This window comes from Muntiacus reevesi, chromosome 15 (genome assembly GCF_963930625.1).
Source record: "Muntiacus reevesi chromosome 15, mMunRee1.1, whole genome shotgun sequence".
In the NCBI taxonomy this organism is placed as follows: Eukaryota; Metazoa; Chordata; class Mammalia; order Artiodactyla; family Cervidae; genus Muntiacus; species Muntiacus reevesi.
In genome coordinates, this window is record NC_089263.1 from 64,218,966 (window position 1) to 64,244,611 (window position 25,646).

Here is a 25,646-nt window from a genome sequence, read left to right on the forward strand (position 1 = left end):
AAACAGTGTGGAGATTTCTTAAAAAACTGGAAATAGAACTGCCATATGATCCAGCAATACCACTTCTGGGCATACACACTGAGGAATCCAGATCTGAAAGAGACACGTGCACCCCAATGTTCATCGCAGCACTGTTTATAATAGCCAGGACATGGAAGCAACCTAGATGCCCATCAGCAGACGGATGGATAAGGAAGCTGTGGTACATATACACCATGGAATATTACTCAGCCGTTAAAAAGAATTCATTTGAATCAGTTCTAATGAGATGGATGAAACTGGAGCCCATTATACAGAGTGAAGTAAGCCAGAAAGATAAAGAACATTACAGCATACTAACACATATATACGGAATTTAGAAAGATGGTAACAATGGCCCTATATGCAGGGCAGAAGAAGAGACGCAGAAGTACAGAACAGACTTTTGAACTCTGTGGGAGAAGGGGAGGGTGGGATGTTTCAAAAGAACAGCATGTATATTATCTATGGTGAATCAGATCACTAGCCCAGGTGGGATGCATGAGACGAGTGCTCGGGCCTGGTGCACTGGGAGGACCCAGAGGAGTCGGGTGGAGAGGGAGGTGGGAGGGGGGATCGGGATGGGGAATACGTGTAACTCAATGGCTGATTCGTGTCAATGTATGACAAAACCCACTGAAATGTTGTGAAGCAATTGGCCTCCAACTAATAAAATAAAATTTAAAAAAAAAAAAAAAGCATATTACTTTGCCAACAAAGATCTGTCTAGTCAAAGCTATGGTTTTTCCAGTGGTCATGTATGGATGTGAGAGTTGGACTGTAAAGAAAGCTGAATGCCAAAGAATTGATGCTTTTGTACTGTGATGTTGGAGAAGACTCTTGAGAGTCCCTTGGACTGTAAGAAGATCCAACCAGTCAATCCTAAAGGAAATCAGTCCTGAATATTCATTGGAAGGACTGATGCTGAAGCTGAAACTCCAATACTTTGGCCACCTGATGCAAAGAATTGACTCATTGGAAATCCAAGACCCTGATGCTACGAAAGACTGAAGACAGGAGAAGGGGATGGCAGAGGATGAGATGGTTGGATGGCATCACCGACTTGATGGACATGAGTTTGAGTAAGCTCCAGGAGTTGGTAATGGACAGACATCGAAGCCTGGCGTGCTTTATTCCATGGGGTCACAAAGAGTCAGACGCAACTGAGCCACTGAACTGAACTGAACTGTTTGTGTTAATGCTGTTTATTACAGTTAAATTTGGATATTCTCTGGCACATAGTCTTAAAAAGAGGACGTTAACAAGGGTCTTTAATAAATCCGGACTGTTCATTTTATAATACTAGAGATTCGTTTAGTTGTATATTAACTCCACGCTTTTTGTTGAAGGTCTCAAGATTCTGCCCTCCAAGAAAATCTCGCCATGATTGGATAGGACCTCCAGATAAATATTCAAACCTTCGACCTATTCACTTTTACATCCCTGAAAATGAGTCACCACTGGAACAAAAGTTAAGAGAATTGAGACAAGAAACACAAGAGTGGAACCAACAGTTCTGGGCAGACCAGAATTTGACTTTTCATAAGGTATGTTTAGGTTTCAGGTCAGAATGAGAAATAATACAGTTGGCCACTTGGGGGCGCTGAAGCTTTAGTATCTGCCCTGCCTTTCAGTTACTTGGTAGCTTCTCAGTCCCCCAGTCCCTCCCCTCCATACATGTACATGTGTGTGTATATACACAGAAGTTTAAAATCAACATGTAACTGTAGAGAAGGAACATTGGTCCTCCATAGACTCACAGGTCTTGAGACTCTCCAAGAACTAAAGGGAGTGAGTAGCAGGGCCAGAACTAGAACTGCGGACTCCCGTGTATACACACCCGTGTGTGTGTGTTTATGACAACAAGGGGGTCTAGGATGTGTTGTCATTCTTCCTGAGAATCCAGAATTCTTAACAGCATGCTAATCAGTAAACTACACCAGAAAGAAGTATAACTGTTCTAATCCAGAAGGACGACTTAGGCGGTGTGTGTTTATCCATTTGGGCAGGCTAAGTCAAATGGAGTGTATTTATCTTCTGTGGATTTACAAACAAACAGTGTCTCCCTAAGTTTACTAAAGCTCTCAGTTTCAAATCCTCTCTCAAGCAGGGAACTTTTAACTAAGTCGAGATGGTTTAAAACGGGCTTTGAGATGGGCCGCTTCTCAGGAAACCCACATCCAGACTTCTCCAGAGCACTGAGAGCTTGTCCTAGCCGAGGAAAACAGAGAGATGAAGAAAGGGAGTTCTGATAGCTGTCTTCTTTTAGGAAAAAGAAGAATTTGTTCGCTCAAGACTCAAAGCCAAAGGCCTGGATCTGAGAACCGAATCAGGTTAGTTTGTTCTTTCTCTGTTCTCCCTGTTTTCTTGGAGTAACTGTATGGGGAGATGAAGAAGCGAGGATGCTGGGGGCTTCCGTGGCAGACTGCAAGGGGCACTGGTCGGATCCCTGGCCAAGGAACCAAGATCCCGCTTGTCTCTGCACAGTCAAGAAAAGAAGCAGGGCCTGGGGGTTGCTGAGTGAAGCAGCGGAAGCTCGGGGGGCAGGTCTGGCTCCGTGGGGCAGGCACGTTCTCGGCAGCACGTGTTTCCGTCCTCCCCACGTTCCCTCTTCTCCCTCTGGACGAGGTCAGCCCACTTACCATTCTGGGTCGTTCCAATTGATGACCTCTTGCTGACCTTTGGACTTCCATCCGAGGTCCCGTGGCTTCAGCAGCCTCTCTGTCCTGCGCTGGCCTCTCCCCCGGATCCCTGGCGGCAGTTCCTGGTCCCACCGGCCGTGAGCTGGAGGCTACAGGGTCATCCTGGAAGCCTCGACACCGCCCCCCCCCGCCCCCGTGGTCTCTCCCCCGGGTTTACCTCTTAGCCGTGCTCAGCACCTTCGCTCTCCCTGTCCTGGAAACACAGCTTTAATTCAGGCCCTCGTTAACTCCGCCTAGCGCGATATCTTCCTGACCGGCTCCCTGGCCCCCAGTCTTGGAATCAGGGCTCTTCAAGCTTTCTGTAAAGAGCCGGATAGTAAACAGTGGAGTCTTTCTTGGCCATGAGGGTCTCTCCTTCAACTATTCAATTCTGCTGTTCTGTGAAAGCAGCTGTAGAAAATACATAAATTAATGAGTGCGAACTTGCCCCAATAATACTTTATTTACAAAACCAGGTGGTAGGCTAGGTTTGGCCTACAGGCTGTACTTTAGCCACTCATGTCTGAAACCCATTCTTTGCAGTGTAGCCAGACTCTTCTACAAAATGCAGCTTTGACATTGCACTCAGCTTGTTTAGGCGTTTAGATTTCCTGTGGTGGCAGAAGGACATGCTCCTCCGCATGTGTGGATTGGAGGCCAGCCGGGCCCCTGCCCTGTCCCGCCCCGGCTCCTTCCCCGGGCCGCGCCCCTGGTGTGCCTGGGCAGGCTGCACTATGTTCCCCCTGCCTGCCGTGCAGTCCTTTCTTTGTGGGTGGAGATTCTAGTGCTCAAAGTAGCCTTTCATCATTTTCTCCTCCGGCTGTTGATGTTAGACCTGAGCGTTTTATACTGGTGGTTAAGCAGACGTGAAAACATTCTGATGGAAAACCTGAAACCACTGACCCCAAAAGCCAGGTCCGTGTTGGGCCAGAGCACCGTCACTCTATCTGCTCACTGCAGCCTTGCCGGTGTGAGTTAGAATTCGGGGCTGGGGCGGGGCTCGGCCGTGTGCGGTCTGCTGCACGGCCCCATCCAGGGTCTGCGAGCGCAGGAGCCAGCAAAGGTGCGATGTCCCAGCAGGGTTGGTTTGTTTGTTTTACTGAGCAATAAATACATTTTTAATTAATTTATTTGGTTGCATCAGGATCATCACTGTGGCATGAGGGATCTTCTGTTCTGTGCACGGGCTTCTCTCTAGCTGTGGTGTGTGACCTTAGCTGCTCCTTGGCGTGTGGGGTTTTAGTTCCCTGACCAGGGATCAGACCTGCATACCCTGCGTTGGCAAGTGGATTCTTAACCACTGGACGACCAGGGAAGTCCCCAGCAATAAATATTTTAATTTCTGTTTTATTTTTTATGATGACAATCTTCAAGTTTTGTGTTTTTTTTTTTCAAATACTAAGCTAAACCACAAGCAGGTGCAACTGAGACATTTTATCTCACATTTGCACACTCCCTTTGAAGCCTCCAAGTGTGAGGCCAGGGCGGGGGCATTGAAGTGAGGATGGGCTGTCTTCCCAAAGCCTGGAATGATGACCCTGATTCTAGGACTATGCTGCCATTTGCACATATTTTCTGCTATTTCCCGCAGTGACTCCTTGAAGTGGATACTGTTAGTTAATGTTGTTCTCTGGAAGGACTGATGCTAAAGCTGAAGCTCCAGTGCTTTGGCTACCAAGATGCAAAGAGCCAACTCATTGGGAAAGACCGTGATGCTGGGAAAGACTGAGGGCAGGAGGAGAAGGGGGTGGCAGAGAACAAGACGGTTGGATGGCATCACCGACTCAATGGACATGAGTTTGGGCAAACTCTTGGAGAGGGTGAAGGGCAAAGAAGCCTGGTGTGCTATAGTCCAAGGGTTGCAAAAAGTCGGACATGACTGACCGACCGAACAACAACTGTTACTTTTACCGTTTTGTGGAGGAGATGACTGAGGGCAAGCTGTTTGACCAAAATCACACAGTGAGTAAGTGGGGGTGGGGGCCCAGGTCCCGTCCTGGAGAATGGGTCCCAGGCCACAGCCACGAGCCCTCTTCTAACAGATGGGGAAGTTGTTCTGGGTCTTTTGTTAATATTGTGGATTCCTACTGATGGCGTGACTGAGTATTGAAAGACGGGCCTTAATTAAATATCAGATTAGTTTGGTAAGAAAACAGGAAGGAATGTGTTGAAGGAAGGACTCATGGAGGGATCTGCCCGCTGTGTCAGCTGTTTGAATGGTTACCAGCTTGCAGTGATGGAAATGCTGTGTGTGTGGCGGGGCGGGGGGGTAACGGGTGCATCTGCCCCTCGGGCCAGAACCCGCATGTGTGACACGTGAGTGCAGGGGTCCCACAGAACCCAGGGAAGCGGAGGTTTGTGTAATGAATGGTGTTGGAGAAAGTAAGTACTTTTAGCCCAAACAGGTCAATTTAGATTCTTGCTCCTTTTAATTTGAATATATTCCAAATGGATCAGGTTAATTATTAAGAAACAGTTGTTCCTGAAGTAAAAAGTTAAGTACATCACTCCCAACTGTAGAAAGTCTAACAGGATAAAAGGGAGCCTCCGTTATCGGAGTAGTGGCGAGTCCCTGCGCTTGCCAGTAAGGGCAGAGGATCCAGGGACGTCAGAGCCGACGCTGTCTGGCTTGGGTAGCCTTCGCCGTGGTCTCTCCTGGAAAGGAGAGTTTGCTGAGGAGACAGGAAGTGCCCAGGCCTGGGCGCGGGCCGCGCTGACTGCCGTGCCCGAGAGCCCCGCACGCCTCCCCCTGCCGTGTGCACTCCGCTCTGCCCCCTGCTTCGGCCTTCTCTTGCTGTGAGTGGGCTTTCCCTCCCGAGTCCGAGGAGGTCAGCAGCCCGAGCCTCCTCCCTGGCCGGGCTCTGTCCAGGGAGCGGGGCAGCTCCACACACGGTGCGCAGCAGGCCTGAGGGATGGGCAGACAGAGGCCCGCGTCCCGAGACACTTCAGCAGTGGACCGCAGGGTGGGGGGTTTGTGGCAGAGATGGAGAGGCAGTCTGGACTCTGTGAAAGGCCTTAACAAATTCGCAGAAGTAACTGGACACCTACAGATGAATAGTGTGACTCCAAGAAAAAAATTTGCTCAAACTCCATATTTTGCAGTGCGTGTTAAACCAGCAGCCAGGCCTCGTTTGACACTTACTGAACTCAAGGTGGAGACGCTTTCCCAGCTCCCTTCCAGAAGGATTCAGCTGCATGAAGTATGCATGTGCCAGGAGGCAGGGAAATTCTGGCCACAGAATATCTTAAGAATTTATCTTGGAGCAAGGGCTCTCCGTGTTCCATGCGGCGGCGTCCCTCACAACCAGCGGTGGGAGCATCTGTGCCGCGCCAAGCTAAGCTGGCTTTGGTCATGTCCGAGTCTTTTGCGACTATAGCCCACCAGGTTCTTCTGTCCATGGGACTGTGCAGGCAAGAGTCCACGAGAGTGGGTTGCTGCGCCCTCCTCCAAGGGATCTTCCCGACATGGGGATCCAATCTGCGTTTCCTGCAGCTCCCGCATTGTAGGTGGATTGTTTACCATCTGAGCCAGCAGGGAAGCATCTAATAATTTTAGATTAGATAAGGCCATGGGGGCCCACTGGCTCTAGACGTTCGCTGGAATGTTCTGCAGCAGTAGAGAAAAATTGTTGACTTAATTTCAAGTTCAAAAAGCAGAATACCACGGCTTCATCTCTGCCTGTCCCCAGATTGAACCTCGCTTGCAGGGCAGGTGTGGGGGGCCTCTCGCCCCTCATTCCTTTCACTGCTGGAGTGTTTGTGCAGGTGTGGGGGGTGCCGTCAAGATGGGTTTACTTAGTCAGCTGGTGTTTATGGAACACCCTCCAGGTTCTCAGGGAACGTGTAATCAATTAGGTTGTTCCACCATCTTTTTCATTTTACCAGTTCAGTGTCACATGGCAGTGTTGACAGGTGTGGAATCCGAATTACTCAGCAGTTGTGGTGCATCTGCTTTATGCTGAGCGTCACCCGGGAACGTTTGGGCAGGACCCCAAACTCGACCAGTAGCTGAAGGTGGCAGCCTGCCTGTCCTTAGCACCCCGGGGCCCCTGCCCCTCTGCCCGCAGTGGTGATGGGCGCGCCCCTCTGTTTCCAGCCCGGCCCGCCTGCCACGCGGCTGTGACTCAGTTTGTCTCAAAGCAGCCTTGTGAGGTGTGCTGTGGTGATCTGCGTCCTGGAGACGGGAGACGCCACAGGCTGGCTGCGGGCCAGTGAGGGTCAGAACCCTGTCCAGGGAGCCGCCACCTGCTGTGCCCAAATGGCACTGCCCTTCTCCTCCACCCCTCCCGTCCTGGGAGCGGCTGGGGGCGCTGGAGGAGGGCGCCCCCTCGCCTCTCCCTGGAGGACCGCCGGGGCCCACCCCCTGAGGCTGCCAGCCCCGTGCCCCCGCCCTTTCTGCCCCTCGTGCTCATGCCGGGCTCCCCGCTTGTGTCTGCAGACCCTCATTGGCTCTGCCTGGGCTGCCCCCCTTTCTCTGCCCTGCGGGATCCTATTCATCCTTCAAGACCCAGCCAGACGGTCACCTTCCCTGGAGCCTTCAGCGTCCCTCTCCTCCTTGGGCGGCGGCTGTTCCGCCTCTTTCCCTGGTTAGCATCCATGCATTGGTTGATTTCCAGTGTTTTTCCAACGCCTGCCACATCCCAGGCTAGTCTGGGGGCTAGTGGGGACAAGAGAGCCGTGGCCCCGCCTTTGTGGGCTGGTTTCCTCGGGTAGGGTGGGAGGGTGCCCCGCTCAGGCAGTGCTCTGCACACCCTGGTCGTTGACCCCTGGAGGAGGAAGAAGCTGGGAGGGCAGACGGAGTGGGTGTTTCCACAGGGGCCTCCAGGAAGCCTCTCGCGGGGGAGGCAGCGGGGGAGGTTGGCAGAGGATCTTCTAGATGGAGGTTTTGAGGAGCAGCAGGGGCCTGAGTCAGAGGAGCGAGGACTTCACACAGGCAGGGTGTCCAGGTGGCATGCGGGCCCCTCGTTAGGCTGGCAGGGTCGTGGCCCTTGTCTCCTGCCTGGGGATGGCCACGATCGTGCTGTGCGGCGCAGCGCTGGCCACGGCCCTCCTGTTTCTCTAAAGCTGTCCCGGGGGTTGCCTTCCCGGCTCTGCCTCTGTCTCCCCCAAATGCTGGCGGGCTGGAAGCATCAGCGTCGCTCTGCATTAGGGAGACTCGGCCTCCACCTGGAGACGGTATCCGTCAGGGGCGGGTGGACGCGCAGGAGCTTGGGCCTTCTGAGCCAGAGTGCCCCCCCACGTGGTCTCCTTTCTTCACCCGGAGCCCCTGTCTGCTGGGCCGCCCTGCGTCACAGGAGCCCTACTGCGCAGCTGTGGGCGCTGTTCTGTGTGGCCTGGCAGGTCTGGTGGGCATGTGGGGGTGCAAGGGAGCGCTGAGAGAGGGCGCCGCGCTGGGCGTCTCCTCCCCTGAGGTGGCCAGGGTCTAACGATAGAGGAAGATGGTTTCTCCTCCCTAAGGAAGGAGGAAAAACTGAGACATAATCCGCTTACCACAAAACGCACACTTTAAAAGTGTCCCGCTCAGCAGTTTTAGTGCTGACTAGATTGTACACCCATCAACACTGTCTGATCCCCAAGAAGAAAGTCTGTACCCACTGGCAGTCGTTCCCAACTGCCTCCTCCCACCAGCCCCCGGCAGCTACCACTCCTGTCTCCATGGATTTATCTCTTCTGGACATTCCCAGATAAACGGCATCCTATACAGGCACCCCTTATTTGTACTCTGAAGATGCTGTGGTTTTTTTACAGATTAGATGTTTTATAGAGCAGGTCTATTGGCACAATTTTTCTAACAGCATTATTGTGTAATTAAGTTATGTATGTTTTTTAGGAGATAATGCTATTGCAAACGTAATAGACCACAGTATGATGTAAACATACCTTTAAAAGAACGTTGATTTGGCCGCACTGGGTCTCAGCTGCAGCGCCCAGGGCCTTCGTTGTGGCTGCAGACCTAGCTGTGGCTCATGAGCTTAGCTGCTCCTGGGCGTGTGGGGTCTCAGCTCCCTGACCGGGGCTGGACCCTCGGCCCCTGGGCATGTGGGGTCTCAGCTCCCCGACTGAGGACTGAACCCTTGTCCCCTGCATCGCAAGTCGCATTCCTAACCCCTGGACTAGGGGAAGTCCCTAGAATTGCTTTAATTTTATTTTCAAATTGTATGTTGCGTGTGTATCAGAATACAGTTGATGTCCGTGTATTGATGGTCCATCCCGCAGCCCTGCTGAACTCATCCATCATCTCTAGTGATCGTTTGTCGAACCTTCTCCTAAGTCTTGTTTAAGTTGTATTTAATTTTCAGGTCAGAAAGCAACGTTGAATGCAGAAGAAATGGCTGACTTTTACAAGGAATTTTTAAGTAAAAATTTCCAGAAGCACATGTTTTATAACAGGTGGGTGTCTGCTTTTTTCCTGAAAACCTGAAAATCACATGCATGTTGGCCAGGATCGTTCTGCTCCCTGAATTTAACATTTTTGTCTATGTTTAAAGTAGGCATTGCCATCAACTTAGCTTTTGTCCTTTTAAATCAAGTGGATGGCTCACAGTTACTGCGTGGCCGCCCCCGGGCAGTGCGCACCGCTTGGGCGTAGAGAGTGGGTTCTGCCCGCACGCTCTCTGCCGGTAAGGGGAGCACAGCCCGGGGCGGGGGCAGCCGGAGGGGTCAGGCATCTCGTGTTTGAAAGCGGGGAGCCCAGCAGGGTCGGGGGGAGTGGCCCAGCAGGCAGCAGCAGAGGCTCCTGTAGGCCAGAGGCGAGCCGTTTCAGCCGAGAAGGAGCGGTGGAGTCAAAGGGAGCGCTTTCCTGACGCAGTGGCAGGTCTGGGCGCAGTCGCCCACAGCTACCGGAGGCACTGGGCGGCAAGGCCCACGGGGACGCCGCCGTGGCTGGGCCTGGCTCACGGCGCCCGGGCTCCGGGGCCTCTTCACGCCGGGCGGGGCGAGGCCGTGGCCTGTGCGCCAGGCGGTGAGACGCAGGGAGGCCCTCACCTGCGCGGGGGCTGCCGTCTGCCCAGCCCCCGGGTCTGACGCCAGGTTACGGGAAGGAGATGAGAGGGCGCTCACAGGCCGTGCCTCAGTGAGGGCTTGAGGACCTAGCCCCCAGAGGCTGGAGGTGCTGCGAGACAGATGTTCCGGTTTCAGCAAGTAACGAGGGTGGAGAAAAGTGAAGGAAGAGCGGGGACTATTAGTAAGAGAGCCTTCATTCTGACAGACCACCTGTTATTTTTGACAGGGGAGACCAGGCAGTCACTGTGTATTAGGCTGTATTAATGCTCAGGGACTGTGAGTGGTAAGCGATCGTTCACTGTATCAGATGCTCGATGGTATTGCGGTTCTGTGTGTTTAAAAAGCGTTTAAGAAGTGCTCTGACGATGCACAGTAACACATGTTTCCCAGGTAGAGTGACGGGATGTGGTCTGAGGCTTGCTCTGACATTCCTGGAGCAGTGACCATGCCGGATGGGCAGGTGGGGCAGGGTCCGGAGCTTGGGCTGACGGTCGAGGAGCTCTCGAGTGACGCGCGAACGTGAAGCCCAGTCCTGCAGCGTCCGGAGTCTGTTGCAGACGCTGTGTGTGTCGCTCTGAACTAGATGAATAATTCAGTCAAGCCAGGTTTCCCTGGACCTTTGATTTCTGGCGTGAACATAGTAGGTTGACATCTTGCTTCCTCTCTGGCCAGCTCGATGTGTCCCCTGCGGCACCGCGAGTAGAGAGGCGTGTAGAGAGCGGGCCGGCGGTAGTGGAGCCTGAGCGCCCCCTCGCCGTGGCCTCACCTCCCCCGTCCCTGCTTTCTTTAGGAAACAGGCAGGCTTAGTCTGTCTTCTCCACTGCGCTTTATCAGTGGGGTTGTCTGCATGCTGCAGTGGAATCTGGCTTTGCCTTAACAACATGGGAACTTTCGTCTCCATGGGATACCAGTTTTCTTTTTCCTAGAAGCCTTTGTTATTTATTTCGGGCGTTGCTTCCCGTTTATCACGTCGCTTGTGGAGAGGGATATCAGTCTGGTCCCGTGAAGGCTCCTCTTGCCTTTAAGCCCTTGGTATTCTGTGTCTTCCATGCTGAGATCCAGTCAGTCCTTCGAGTCCCATCTGGACCAGCAGTTCCATGTCCCTGCACTGGCTCATTTGGACGAAAAGCGTTGGCACTTGTTGCCTTCTGCTTCCAAGGGCGCTGCACTGGGAGTCTGGAATGTGCGTGTTCCGTTGGGAAACCTGCCAAGTGCTGCCATTCAGCTGCTGACAACGTGGTGAATTTGCAAGTTCCGACATGTTCTGTAGATTAACTCACAGGCGAGTGTGCCTGTGACAGCCTGTAACTCCATCCTAGTATTTTATTTCAATGAGAAGCTTTAGAGACACAAGTTATCCAAAAGCCCAGATCACCTAGAAGAAGGTATGGAACTTTATGATGCTGGCATTTGCAATAAGCTAGTGTCTCAAGATGGAGTGCTTGTGGCATGTGCGTCTTACTCAAATAAGGGGCCAGAGCCAGGCGGGTCCCCACCGGTCCCCACCGCTCCTACAGAGCCTGCGGTCCTGCTGCTAAGTGGCCGCGCCCCCATCACTCTGTGCTGTTTCCTGGAGGATGCCACAGGGCTCTGGGGCTTCAAGGCTTCTGAAGGCTCTTTTGGAGCTTCTAGCAAAAATCAGAGGAGGGTTGCAGCGGCCTCCAGGAGTGGAAAGGGGGCCCCGGGCACATCAGCCTGATGAAAGCCCAGGTGCAAGGAGAGCAGGCTTTTGTGGACAGCTGAGCTTTAGTGAGGGCGGGAAAAGGCAGAGATGGTGTGGAAGGGCGGGGAGGAGGCAGTTCAGATGCCTGGTTGCTGGCCCTGGGGTTCTGAGCGTGTGTCACGTGTGCTCATCTTGTTCCCCTGTAGGGACTGGTACAAGCGTAATTTTGCCATCACCTTCTTCATGGGAAAAGTGGCGCTGGAGAGGATTTGGAACAAGCTTAGACCGAAACAGAAGACCAGCAGTTAGGAGCCCACCCTCACCCATCCACCCGGTTCCTCGCCTGAGGTTCCTCGAGTAGCAGCTGTCTCTGGGACTCGTTTCACAAGGGTTCTGAAACCTGTGAGCGCCGGGCAGGCTGGAGGACGCGGGTCCTGGTACGTATGCCGAGGCCCACGTGGCTCCGTCCTGACGGTGAATTCCACGCTGGCTCTTGGCCACTGAGATGATGGCAAATAAAACACAAGCACTGTCCTCTGAGTTTTTGAATTACACCAGTTTGAAAGAGAGGGCTTCCCAAGTGGCTCAGTAGTAAAAGAATCCACCTCTAATACAGGAGACGCACAGTTGATCCCTGGGTTGGGAGGCTTTCCTGGAGAAGGAAATGGCAACCTGTTGTAGTGTTTCTGATGGAGAATCCCATGGACAGAAGAGCCGCCGGGCTATAGTCCATGGGGTCGCAAAGAACCAGACTCGACTGACCGCACACGCACAATTTGGAAGACAGCGATATAAAAATATTAATAAACTTCGACTGAAACATTCGACCCCACTGACGGGAATGACCTGGAAGCTGGCTGCGGTGTCTCCATGGCCTCCCCGCCCGGTGGGCCCTGGTGACTGGCGATCCCAGGTCCAGGCCCTGAAGACACGCAGCTGTCCCGGGAGTTGCACAGACCCCAGGGGCCCGAAGGGGTGCCTGGGAGTTTTCTCGGTTTACCCCAGTGAGGCAGAGCCTGTTCCCCGAGTTTTCCACAAGAGATTGCTACGGTCATGTCCCTCTCTTCCAATCCTTTTGAAAGCAGCATTGTTTGAAGTGGGCTATGTGGTTATAACGTGACGAGGCTCCCTCTGTGCTGTGTCCCGGAGCCGTGGCGGTGGGCGGGAGGGCCGTCCTCAAGGACAGACGAGACATCTGGATTTTACCCAAAGGCAAAGGCTTTTATTCCAAAATGAGGTGTCACAGTGGTCGACAGGCTAGGTTTCTTCTGTAGCTTACTAACTGCCACAGAAGATGACCTCCAAGGAGAAATTCCGGAGCCCAGGGGACGCACACTCACCCCCCACCCACACCCCTGGCTTCTAAGGGCCCCGCGGACAGACGTGGGAACACCGAGGTGCCGGGTGAGGCTGCGCGGTCCGTCAGCTCCGTGGACTCTTAACCCAGTGTCCACAGAGGTCCCCGCGGAGTGGAGCGCGTGCACCAAGCAGCCTGAAACACCAGGCTTCCCAGGAATAACCCCATCTCACTCATCACGCCACCACTCAACACAGCCCGTCTCCAGCCGGGTGACACCGCGGGTCTGTGGAGAGAGAGCAGCAGGGCCAGGGGGCCAGGCAGGGCCCTGGTTCCGTGTGAGCGAGCCTGGAGGCATGAACCGTTCTTCGGCCTTTTTTGTTGTTGTTCTCTGGGTTTTAATTCTTGCTCCCATCCGGTCAGACTCACTGACTGGCTTTCAGGTTATTTAAGTCTTAAATGGGATAGATTGAAGACAGAAGGAGAAGAGGGCAGCAGAGGATGAGATGGTTGGATGGCATCACCGATTCAATGGACAGGAACTTGGGCAAACTGCAGGGGGTAGTGAGGGGCAGGAAAGCCCGGCGTGCTGCAGTCCACGAGGTCGCAAAGAGTCAGACACGACTTGCCGACTGAACAACAACATGCTCTCCCAACAACTTCCAGTGGTATGGTTTCTAATTCCTTTTGCGGATCAATTTTGAGGGTGTGTTTTCACAGTAACCAGTTGCAAACAGTTAAAAGATCCCTCTTGTTATGAGTTACCATCTCTGTGAAGACTGAGGGAGATCTTGAAAATGGCCACCTGTGGGCTGGTGGGCGGCCATGCAGACGCAGGTGTGTCCTGAGACGCCCTCTGAGATCCCGAGGTTCCGGCGGTTTGCCTGGACCTCCCGACAGCTGATTTATGGGCTCGCTGAGCAAATGCAGTCTGGGCTTCAGCTGATGACCTGGTGACGCACTCCCTGTATTTGTCTTGTCCAAGAACGCCTTACCTCCGCAGCTCTTCCCGCACGGGTCATAACCTGCCTCCCTGGGCAGGCCTCCTGAGGTTTCAAGGGACAGAACCTCAGGTAAGCTCTGGGCAGGGGTCAGGGGCAAGTAACAGGTGGAAGCCAGAGGTCTCCAGGAGCAGGCCCCGTGGGCCTCCACACTGGGGAAAGCCCAGCAGCCAGGGCCGCTGTATCCCCAGGCTGGGTGCTCGGGGTGGCGGGGCGATGCAGGGCCGGGCAGAGACTGAGGCTCTGGTCCTGCATGAGCCCCTCGGGGCTGGGGCCAGGAGATGCTGCTACCCTCAGGGTTTCCAGGATGCTTCAAGAGTGACTTCATCACAGCGAGAGAAAAGCGTGTGCACGTCACCAGAGAAGCCTGCACCCCCGGCAGAGAGGGACCCCTACACACCACAGCTGGGACCCACCGCCGCCAAATAAAGAGTGGCTTCAGGATGAGCCAAAAGCATGTTCTGTATTCAGACAAAAGGCATACGTGACTCTCAGACTTTGTAATTAAAAATTGTGAAAGACGAGCTTGCTTTGAGAATGATCGGAAGCAGCAGCGCCCACAGTGGCCGCGTCCTGGGCTGGGGGGTGGGGAGGGGACGACGGGCGTCTCGACACCCTGTGTCACCCCGGCGACAGGACGGCCGGGGCGGGGGGCGCGGTGCAGGGCACCCCCAGTCCTGGTGCCAGAGGCCCGAGTGGGTCTCCGGGCATTTGCACTTGCCATAAATTACATGGCAGTTAGACACTGGGGACTCGAGAAGCGTTTTAGCAACATGGGTCTTAAGGGCGGTTGAAATGCAGTAACTGTATGTTGTCTTTCTGTAATAATTTAATGCCTAGTGGCTACTTGACTGATGGTGTAAACCATTTTGCTAGGTTCTTAAATACTGAGTGAAATTAACAAGAAATGACAGTGCTGTTTTCCTCTTCAGTTCCTAAACATTTAAAATTAAATGATGGTGTTAAATGTTACTTTAGGTCACAAATAAATGCAAATAAAATTTTTATTGAAGTCCAGTTGATTTCTAATACCATGTTAGTTTCAGGTGTATAGCAAAGTGCTTCGATTATACATATATATGTGTATATGTATGCCTATGTTCTTTTTAAATTATTTTCCATTATAGTAAATCCTTGTTTATCAAGAAAATTTTAATTACGTTTATTTACATGTGGCGCTAGTAATAAAAACTCCACCTGCAATGCAGGAGGCCCCAGGTTCAATCCCTGGTTTGGGAAAATCCCCTGGCGTAGGAAATAGCAACCCACTCCAGTATTCTAGTCTGCAGAATCCCATGGACGGAGGATCCTAAGGGCTACAGTCCAGGGGGTCACAAAGAGTCGGACAGGACAGAGGGCACGCACACATTTGATTCTAAATTTGTATGCTCAGTTTAAAAAAATTAGGTTGTTTTAAGATGATTCTGTCACAGCCATATTTAAATATTTTGATAGACTTTTAAATAATTACAGAATAAAAGTTATCTCAGTGATGTATTTTATTCTGCTTTTCCCAGAAAACATCTCTGATAGATTTAATGCTTCTGTTCTGAATTAAAAAGTAGAATAAAATTCTCTCTCCCCCTCTGTGTGTGGGTGCTCTTTATTCAGTTCAGTTCAGTCACTCAGTTGTGTCCAACTCTTTGCGACCCCAGGGCCCGCAGCACACCAGACTTCCTTGTCCATCACCAGCTACTCCCAGAGCTTGCTCAAACTCATATCCATCAAGTTGGTGATGCCATCCAACCATTTCATCCTCTGTCGTCCCCTTCACCTGTCCTCAATCTCTCCCAGCATCAGGGTCTTTTCCAAAGAGTCAGCTCTTCGCATCAGGTGGCCAAAGTATTGAAGTTTCAGCTTCAACATCAGTCCTTCCAATGAATATTCAGGGCTGGTTTCCTTTAGGATAGACTGGTTTGATCTTGCAGTCCAAGAGACTCTCAAGCGTCTTCTCCAACACCATAGTTCAAAAGCATAAATTCGGCGTTTAGCCTTCTTTATGGTCCAACTCTCACATCCATACATGACTACTGGAAAAACCATAGCTTTGACTAGACGGACCTTTGTTGGCAAAGTAATGTCTCTGCTTTTTCACATGCTTTCCAGTTTGGTCATCGGGTGCTGTTTGTAGACATTGGTTTTTTAGTTGCTCATGTTTGCTACTCCCCCCCCCCCCCCCCAGCCCCACAAAGGAACCAGGATGATCATCGGAAGCGCAGGGGACTTTCTGGTCCTTTCTGGCGCGAGTCACTGATGGTGCATCTGAATTGTATTTCCGTGTCATAACCCTCACCGCGTACTGGACTGGCCGCCTCCAGAGGAGGGCCTGAGGAGCGGCTGTGTGCCAGCCTGCACTGAGGAGACTCTCAGGGAGACCAGCCCGGCCTCAGCCTCCTTGGCTGCAGTCACTCACCCAGCATGTTGCAAGTGTGAGTGGGGGGCAGTGCCTGGCACTGACCAGGCTCCTCACAAATGCAGAAGTTAGCGCCTAATAACATCCAAAGGGCCGGTTCCTGAGCACCTCCTGCCTCCACGGGGACAGGAAGTCGAGCCCCAGCACCAGCGGGAGTTTCAGCGGGAGGTGTCTGTAGGTAGGTGTCACATATGGGGGGGTCTTGCAGGCTTGCCCCTCCTTGAATGAGCCTGCGCTTTGATCCCTGCCGTCCCTCCCTTGAGGAGACCCACCTCTGTGACCGCTCTCGTTGGAATCCTGAAGCCTGTGCAGAACGCCCCCCCTGCTGGAGTGGACAAGCCTCATGTCAGAGCCCCGGCCACAGCTGCGGGCACTGGCTTGTGACGGCGTGGCCCATCTGCCGGGAAAGCGGAAGGCAGACAAGACTTGTTTTAAAAAGAAAGGAGCGCCCTAGTGGCTCCTTGCTGCCCCCCCAGGCCCGGCCACGGTGGCCAGACGTCAAGTACAGCCCTGGCCGGGGGGCGTCCCCTCTGGCAGGACCCCTGCTGAGCCACCTGCACAGACCCAGCTCCCCACCCCAGCGAGGGGCTTCCGCAGAGAACGAGGACGGGCCTCCCATCAGCCAGAGCCCCGCTGCACCTGGGCCCAAACTCCAGACTCTGAGACATGGGCCAGAGGTCACCAGGGGACATGACTGCCCCGTCCGGGGGAGGCGGCCTTCTTCCTGGTCGCCGTGCCCAGCCCCCACCCGGCTCCCCACGCTGCCTGGTGCAGGGTCGGCCCTGGACACACAGATGCGCTAAGGAGAGCCCTGTAGCCTGGACCCCGTTACTGAGTAATAGTAACAGTGAGCCAGTGTTATTCCCTGCCGGGCTCGGCTCGTGGAGCTTCATTCAGATGGCTGCCTGGCATCCTCGGAGGGGCTCAGCGGCCCCTCAGAGCACAGGGTCCAGGCGGGCCAGGCCAGGCAGGCCCCTGCACCCAGGGTGCCCTGGAATCAGACCTGCCCTGATTGGCCCGGCCGGGTCCTGGGCCCGCCCCCCGGCAGGGAGGATGGATGCTGAGAGCCCAGGTTGGAGGCCTCCCGTTCAGTGCCTGATGCACAAGGCTACTGCGGGGAGGGGGGCCATCCGTGAACAGAGCTGGCAGGAACCCTGGAGGGGCAGACATGTGTGCAGTAAGGAGTAGATGATACAGAAGGTCCCCAGATGCTCAGTGCCGGGAAAATAAGCAAGTGCGGGGTTCAGGAGGGAGCGGATGGCAGATGCCTGACCCAGGTCTGGGCAGAAGTGACTGAGGTCCTGGGGCCGCAGGGGTCCAGCAGAGCCAAGAGCAGCAGGATGGCCAGCGTGGTGGGGCAACGGGAACCACGGGAGACAGCGGTTTGGGGAGGTAGGCCAGGGCCTGGCTGGCCACCACACTGACCCTGGCTGTCCCCTTGAGTGCAAGGGGGGAGCCACAGAGGGCTCTGAGCAAGGGAGGCCGTGGCCTGATCACTCCGCAGGTGGCCAGGGCCGGGGAGGCCCTGCTAAGCTCCTGCCAGGACTCGGGGTGGCAAGGAAGGCGGCGCAGAGTAGCCTGTCCAGTCCAGGAGCCACTAGCCATTCGTGGCTATTTGTGTCTGTGTGTTCGTTGCTCAGTCATGTCCGACTCTGCGACCCCATGGACGGTAGCCCACCCAGCTCCTCTGTCCATGGAATTCTCCAGGCCAGAATACTGGAGTGGGTTGCCATGTCCTTCTCCAGGGGGTCTCCCTGATCCCGGGATGGAACCCTGGTCTCTTGCATAGCAGGTAGATTCTTCACCATTTGAGCCACAGGGAAGGCCTTTGATCTTAGCCAAAAGGCCGAGAAGTGAGAAGTGTGGCTCTTTACATTTCAGTAAATGTAAAGTGAAGTTAAAACTCAGTCCCTCGGTTGCACTTGTTCAGTCGCTCAGTCGTGTCTGACTTTGTGAGCTCCTGGACAGCAGCACGCCAGGCTTCCCTGTCCTTCATTATCTCCCGGAGTTTGCGCAGACTTATGTCTGTTGACTTGGTAATGCCATCCAACCATCTCATCCTCTGCCGTCCCCTTCTCCTCCTGCCCTCAATCTTTCCCAGCATCAGGGTCTTTTTCAATGAGATGGCTCTTCAAATCAGGTGGCCAAAGTATCGGAGCTTCAGCTGTAGCATCAGTCCTTCCAATGAGTATTCAGGGTTGATTTCCTTCAGGATTGACTGGTTTGATCTCCTTGCAGTCCAAGGGACTCTATTAAACAGCTTTAAGGGAAATTCTGGGACTTCCCTGGAGTTTCAGGGGCTAAGACTCTGTGCTTCCACTGCAGGGGGTCTGGGTTCAATCCCCGGTCAGAAAGGGAAGATCCCACATGCTGCAGTGAAGGTCGAAGATCCTGTGTGCAGCCAAATAATCAAACATTTTTTTAAAAAAGGAAATCCAGACAGAGGCTGTAACATGGATAAACCTTGAGGACAGTGTATAAAGTAAAATAGGCCAGACAGAAAAGGACACATTCTGTGTGATTCCACTTATATGAGGTACATGCAGTCGGCAAACTCCCAGAGACAGGAAGTAGAGCAGTGACTTCCAAGGGCTGCAGGAGGTTATTGTTTAGTGGGTATAGAATCCCAGCCTGGGAAGATGAAAAAGTTCCATGGCAATGGTCGTACAATAATGCGAATGTACTTTATGTTCCTGGACTGTACACCTACGGTAGCTAACAGAAGTTATTTTAGTATGTTTATTTTGAGATCAAATCAGTCAATCCTGAAGGAAGTCAACCCTGAATATTCACTGGAAGGGCTGAAGCTGAAGTTCCAATACTTTGGTCACTTGATGCCAAGAGCGGACTCATTGGAAAAGACACTGATGCTGGGAAAGATTGAAGGCGAAAGGAGAAGGGGGCGGCAAAGGATGAGACGGTTAGATAGCATCACCAACTCAAGGGACATGAGTTTGAGCAAGCTCCGGAGATAGTAGAAGACAGAGGAGCCTGGCGTGCTGCGGTCCATGGAGTGTGGAAGAGTCAGACACAGCTGAGTGACTAAATAGCAACAACATATTTTGCCCCAGTTAAAAACAGTAATTTTTTTCTGATAAAATTTGCTGAAGAAAGAACAATAATATGTGTATCTGTCTTAGTAAGGTTAGTTTCCCCTGCTTCTTTTCACCTTTTTTTTCTGTGGCTACCCCACAATTTTAAACAGCACTGTGGCTTTACTTTAGTTTCCTGGTTCTGTGACGAGCCTGACTGTCCTGGTCGTTCCCAAAAGGTGCGTCCACATCCTAAGCCTTCCTACCTGGGTGACCTGATTTGGAAGCAGAGACTTTGCAGAGGTGATTAAGATAAGGATATCAGGAAGAGGTCATCCTGGATTTAAGGGTGTCCTTCGAAAGGGGAGGGAGACGAGACCGAGACACACAAGGGGAGGCTGTGCACAGACAGACGGACACAGAAGTTGAAGTGGCGCAGCATCTTCAAGCCAGGGGCCTCAGGAGCTGCCGGAAGCTGGGGAGAGGCCGGCGACAGCATCCGGAGGGAAGCAGCCATGCCTGTACCTCAGTCCCGGCCTCTGACCTCCAGGGAGCACATTTCTGTGTTTGAAGGCCCCCGGTTTGTGGCCTTTTGTTCCAGCCACCACAGAAAACATACTCTGATGGGCTCCAGACTTATGGTGAGTGAGGAGATGAGCAAGCGAACTCACTGCATTTTGGATGAGATTGGGTCGATTCGCAGCCCTGAAAAAGGAGAAGGAGATTTATGTCTGATGGATCAGCAGCTTCTACAATGAATCAATAAATGAAAATTTCCAGAGGTCCTACTAAAAGCCTCTTCCTGAATCCAATCTTCAGAGGCAAAAACGTGAGCAGAGGCTTGTCTTTCTCACTGTGGCGGCCAAGTGGGCACTCGACTTGGGGTCCAGGGACTAGACCTCAGTTGAGGCCTCACGGCCGGTTTCCACTCTCGAGCCTCAGCTCCTCCATCTGTGAAGTGGGATCGTGCTGCCTGTCCTGGCTGGCTCTTGGGGAATGGGTGTACCAGACATGGGATGAGGTGGTCTGTGGTTTCTGAGCTTCTCTGCAGACGGGGTCACAGTGCTGGTTAAAGCCAGAGGCCTTGGGTGCGACTTAGAGGGGCCGGCAGAACCCAGCCCAGGTGAGCTCACCTCGGCTCTTCTGAAGGCAACTGAGTTCCTCTGCAGCCCCGGCTGCGATGTGTCCCTTCGCACAGTTCCCTGCTCAGCGCCTGCCCCTCCCGGCCCTGCCCTGCAGAGCCGCACGGGGGGCCGGCACAGACAGAGGCCCGCCCCAGGGCTGAGTGCTCCCTGGGCGCGGCGGCTGGGTCTGCTGGCTCCAGGGTTTCTGCCGGCCTGGCCTTCCCCTCTGCATGCGGGACCAGCGCGGCGGCCGTCGCGAGGGGCTGGGGTAGTCACTCCTCTGGGTGCACTCCGACTGGCCTCTGCCCCCCACCCCGGCCCTTCCTCCTGGGCGGTTCTCAGGTCACGTGGTCCCAGCTGGGCCGGCCTGCAGGTGACTCCCGTGGGCGGGGATAACGGGCCCTCCTCTCCCAAAGGTCAAGTGGGGACCAAGAAACCCACGAGGAGAGAAAACCTTCGTCAACGGCGCCCGCAGTCGCGCTCCACACATAGTCAGGCGTGTCTGGCAGCCGGGGGTTTGCGGGAGGAAGGATGGAAGCCAGTCTGCAGGCAGGCACATGGGGCCTGAGGGTTCAACAAACCTGACTGGCTGAGCCAGAGCAGATTCTGCTTGGAGGTCTGCTTGGAGGTTCCCCACCGCACCCCACCCCCAGAAGGAAATGCCTGCTTTGAGCTCAGAGAGCCCCCTGTACAGAGGACCTGCCCCCAGCCTCCATTCTGTCCCCCGTCCAGCGGCAGCAGGCTCCCATCGCCTTACTCTGCCTGCGGTGCAGGAGACCTGGGTTCTATTCCTGGGTCAGGAAGATCCCCTGGAGGAGGGCATGGCAGCCCACTCCAGTATTCCTGCCTGGAGAATCCCATGGACAGAGGAGCAGGAGGGATACAGCCCATGGGGTCGCAAAGAGTCAGACACGACTAACACTTTCCCTTTCAAGGCGAGGTGTTCTCCCAGAGGTGGGTTCCAGGGAGCTTGGGACCTGGGAGGTGAAATCCCGCTGAAGCCCCGGGCCAGGCGTAATGGGTGGATGAGAGGTGAGAGGCTCTTTCCTTCTGGACAGTGGGGCGCACAGATGTGATGTCTGGAACTGCTGCAGCCATTTCTGCTCCTATAAAGGGAGCCAGACTGAGGCCTGACCACACACCCAGACAGAGACAGAAGGGAGAAAGCCACAGGAGAAAGCCTGACCATGGACCCGGGAGTGGGGAGGGGCAAGGCACACAGGGATTCCCAACCGGGACATGTGAAATCAGCCCCTAGGGTGCTGACTGTATCCTCGTTCGTTATTTACTCATTCACACACTCATTCATTCATTCAGCTCCACTGAGCTAGGGGAACCTGGGGTGGGTGGAAGGGGGAAGGGCCGGGTCTGTGCTCCCAGGGCACTCGTGACGCTGGGAGACAGCTGGTCTCGCTGGATGAGGCTGGTGCCGCGGAGAGGCAGGAGAAGGCTGAGTCCTGAGGTGTCGGCATGAGGCTGGCCGTCAGCATCCAGAGCTTAAACCCCCAACAGCTCCTGTTTGTGGGGGGGCTGCAGCCTGTGCCGATTCCAGGAGACCTGGCACCTACAGGGCTACTTTTTCTGTCTTAAAACGAGTAAGCTATGCATCTGGCCGTGTGAGGAGCCCCAGATTTGTGTCCTTGAGCAAGTCAACACCCCCTCCCGGGAACCATAGCCATCTCAGGTGAAAAGAGGGGGTGACCAAGAGGTTGTAGACCCCCGGGCCTTCAGCATTCCGTACAAGGACGGCTGATGGGGAGATGGGGAGATGGTCTCTCCGGAGGGGCCTGGCCACCTGCCTCCAGGCTGCTCCTGCGCTGGGAGCGCAGAGCTGAGGCAGCAGAATCCTCAGGAGAGAGAAGGACCAGGAGGACTGCCTGGAGGAGGCCAACTGTGCTGGACCATAAAGTGTGGGGCTAGGTGGATGGGGCAGGGATACAAGAGAACACGACAGGGTCAGTCCAGGCCGTGAATCCACTCAGGGCCTTGGGGGCGGGGGCACGGGGCAGCGGGGACCACAGCCCAGGCCTTCAGACCGCCCGAAGCCCCTCAGGCTCTGAGCCCTGCTGTAGACACCAGCCCTCCCCCGAGGGAGCTGGGGGAGCTTGCCCCGCCGGGTGATCACCATGGAGACTGGCTGAGCCCCTTCCCCGAGGAGATGCCCCCAGGCGCTGCCACTGATCAGCGGTGCCCGGGGATCAGGGTGATACACGGGACTGGCACTCTTGAGACCTCTCCCAGCCACGGGCTCCTCCCAAGTTTCCCAGGGGCAGATGGGCAGCGTGATTATCCCCACTTCACAGGCGCAGTTGGGTCTGGATCTCTGGACTCCGGCAGGAACCTCCTGATTACAGGGGGAAGTGGACAGCTCAGGACTGAACGCGGTGCCTCCTCTTTCTCTCTCTCCCGCCCTCCGCCTTTAACACCCTGTCGTGCCCACCAGGAGGACCTCACCTCAGCTGTGGGCAGGAATGGGCCTCAGGGCCGCCCCGTCTGTCCCCCGGTGTCAGGGGCTCCCAAAGGGCCGTGAGCGCTGGAGGAACGGGGTCCTGCTGGGGAACAAGCCACCCCCTAGCTCAGCGGCACAGCCTAGTGGTCTGGGCTCGAGGCCAGCCTGGTCAGGGGTCTGGGCTGGGCACGCACACTGGGGTGGCTTGTCCATGCTCCCGAACGTCTCAGGGGCGGGGGAATACCAGGGCTGGAGGCCTGCACCGTCTGGAGACCTTTGCACTCACACGTCTGCAGGCGAAGCTGGCTGTCAGCTGACCGTCTATGCAGGCTGCTCTGGCCCGTCTCACCTGGGGACCGCTCAGGCCTCCCAGCAGCATGGCAGTCGGGTGCCGAGAGTGAGCTTCCCAAGAGAGCCAGGCGGAGGCAGGATCAGCCCGTGAGAGCTGGCTTCTCATAGAGTCACTTCCACTGTAGCCCAGGCCTGCCCTGATTCACAGGGAGGGGACAGAGACACTATCTTTGTTGGGAGGAGTGTCAAAGTCACTCGGTAAGAAGAATGTGGTGGTATTGGTGGTGGGGTGGGGCGGGGGGGGGGAAGATACTGAAGCTGCCATCTTTGGAAACTGTAAGCTGGGCCTGCAGCGGGGCTGGTCCTAAGACCACCCAGCTGCCACCCATCTTTCCCCCTGAGATGGTGGTTCGTGCCTCCTCCTCAATCTGCACCACACCGCACCTCCAGTTTCTGCAGCTTTGGAGCACATGTTCCAGTGAGGCCTGAGGCCTCCCAGCAGCCATCTGCTTGGCCAGCATCACCCCACCGTAATCCAGGTGTGGCACCCCTGGGGATTTCTGCTGGGAGGTATGACTGCCCTCTGTTCCAAACCATCTTTTCAAGGGTGCTAGGCCAGCAGATTGCCACATATGGAATGCTGATACACTGGGGTGTAACATGGCCAGTCATTAAGAAGATTTGGAAGTTTCTCATAAAACGAAACATGCCCCTTGCTCTATAAGCCGGCAGTTCCAGTCCTAGGTATTCACCTGAGAAAGGAAAATGTATGTCCCCCATTTCTTTCCAACTGTGGCGCTGGAGAAGACTCTTGAGAGTCCCTTGGACTGCAAGGAGATCAAATCAGTCTATCCTAAAGGAAATCAGTCCTGAATGTTCATTGGAAGGACTGATGCTGAAGCCGAAGCTCCAATACTTTGGTCACGTGATGCAAAGAGCTGACTCATTGGAAAAAACCCTGATGCTGGGAAAGATAGAAGGCAGAAGGAGAAGAGGATGACAGAGGACAAGATGGTTGAATGGCATCACCGACTCAATGGACATAAGTTTGAGCAAGTTCTGGGAGATAGTGGAGGACAGAGGAGCCTGGTGTGCTGCAGTCCACGGGGTCGCAAAGAGTTGGACACGACTGGACAACAACAACATGTTCCCCAAAGACTTGTAGGAGAAAGGTTAGATCAGATTTATTCACAATAAACATAGTGGAAGCAGCCCAAGTCCCTGTCAATAGGAGGAAGGCGACAACAGGGGTGCAAACTTCTAGCTGCATGAAAGGTGCCAGGCTCACAGGTAGACACCTGTGGTTCCATTTTACGTAAAATGCTTGGGCACCCAAAGCTCATCTACAGTGAAACCAAGTGAGACAGCGAAACACAGTGTGGTTGGGCGACTGCCTGAGAAGGCACGTGAGGGAGTTCTGTGCTGTGATGGGAGGTTTCCACTTTCTGATGGGGCTTTCAGTGACACAGCTGTGAGAATGTATCAGAACGCACCAAGTGGTCTCCTTGGGATGTATTCGGGCACTTTCCTGGAGGTCCAGTAGTTAAGACTCCCCGCTCCCAGTGCGGGGGTGGGGGGGTGTTGAACCCTAGTCAGGGAACTAGGTCCCACACGCCTTAGGGAAGACCCTGGCATGCTGCAGCTAAGCACGTCCGAATAAATAAACAAAATAAAATTTGAAAAAAGAAAATTAAAAAAAAAAAAAAAACGTGCATTCTACGTTGTGTAGGTTTTTCCTAAAAAAGAAGGAAATCAGGAACTGCACTCAGCATTCAGGAACGCTGGGGGCCCAGGGCACTCCTGCGGGCTCAGACTTCTCCAGCAGAACCCAGGCTTCACAACAGAACAAGCAAACAAAAAAAACTAGAGGGCGGAGCTTCTCCCTGCAGCTCCCCCAGCTCCTCGCCCCGGGCCCACCCCCGGTCCCTTCCCACCCCTCGTGCCGCTGTTTTCCCATTTGTCTGAGCAAGGGGTTCCCCGAGCTCAGTGAAGCGAGGTAGCACCACTTCTATAAAGGAAAAGCCTCTGAAAATCTGATAAATGCCATTTTCAGAACGGAAGCCCGAGAGGGTGTGACCGGCCGCGGAGAGAGAGGCCGGCCGCTCAGGGGTCGGCCCGGGGGGTCTGGATGCCAGGCTTCCCCTCCCCGCGGGTGCCCCGGCCAGGAGAAGGCCCAAGAATGCCCACGCTGCTCCGGCCGGGCTGGTGGGCGGTGCCCAGGCTAGGGGCACGCGCGGTGGGGCCGGCAGGAAATTGGGGGGTCCTGGCCGCACGGCCTGTATTTACCCTCCCCCCTCCCTGCCCTTCCGCGGGAGCAAGGCCCGTGTGGCCTGGGCCAACTGGTCAGGTCGCCCTTCGGACCGGACCCGAGGGACGCCACTCAAGGCCCCTCCCGGGCAGGCTGGCTTCCTAACCCCTTCCTCCCTCCCTCCCTTCCTCCTTCTCAGGCCCTCTCGGGACTGGGGCCGCTGCCGCCTCCCACCATCTCTGAAGACCCCGCAGGATCAAAGGGAAACCTCTGATCCCGGTCTCCCCCAAAGGGCTGCCTCTGGACACAGACAACCACAGACATTTTCAGTAAAAAGATGGATGCTTTAAAACCATGGTAAAACAGGGCCCCGCTGTCCCCTGGAGACACAAGCCTGTGTGGTTTGCTGGGTACCATGCTTTTCTTC

At 54.5% G+C, this 25,646-nt stretch overlaps 1 protein-coding gene across 1 annotated transcript in view; it reads left to right on the forward strand.

The window, feature by feature from the left end:
* Positions 1-14,667, forward strand: part of COA8 (cytochrome c oxidase assembly factor 8) — a 36,673-nt gene extending 22,006 nt beyond the window's left edge. Inside the window, exons 2-5 of the mRNA XM_065905971.1 lie at positions 1,368-1,565; positions 2,288-2,351; positions 8,999-9,089; positions 11,571-14,667. Of these exons, the coding sequence (XP_065762043.1) occupies positions 1,368-1,565; positions 2,288-2,351; positions 8,999-9,089; positions 11,571-11,673 (456 nt within the window). The 3' untranslated portion in view covers positions 11,674-14,667. The remainder of the gene's footprint in view (positions 1-1,367; positions 1,566-2,287; positions 2,352-8,998; positions 9,090-11,570) is intronic.
* Positions 14,668-25,646: the final 10,979 nt, after the last annotated feature.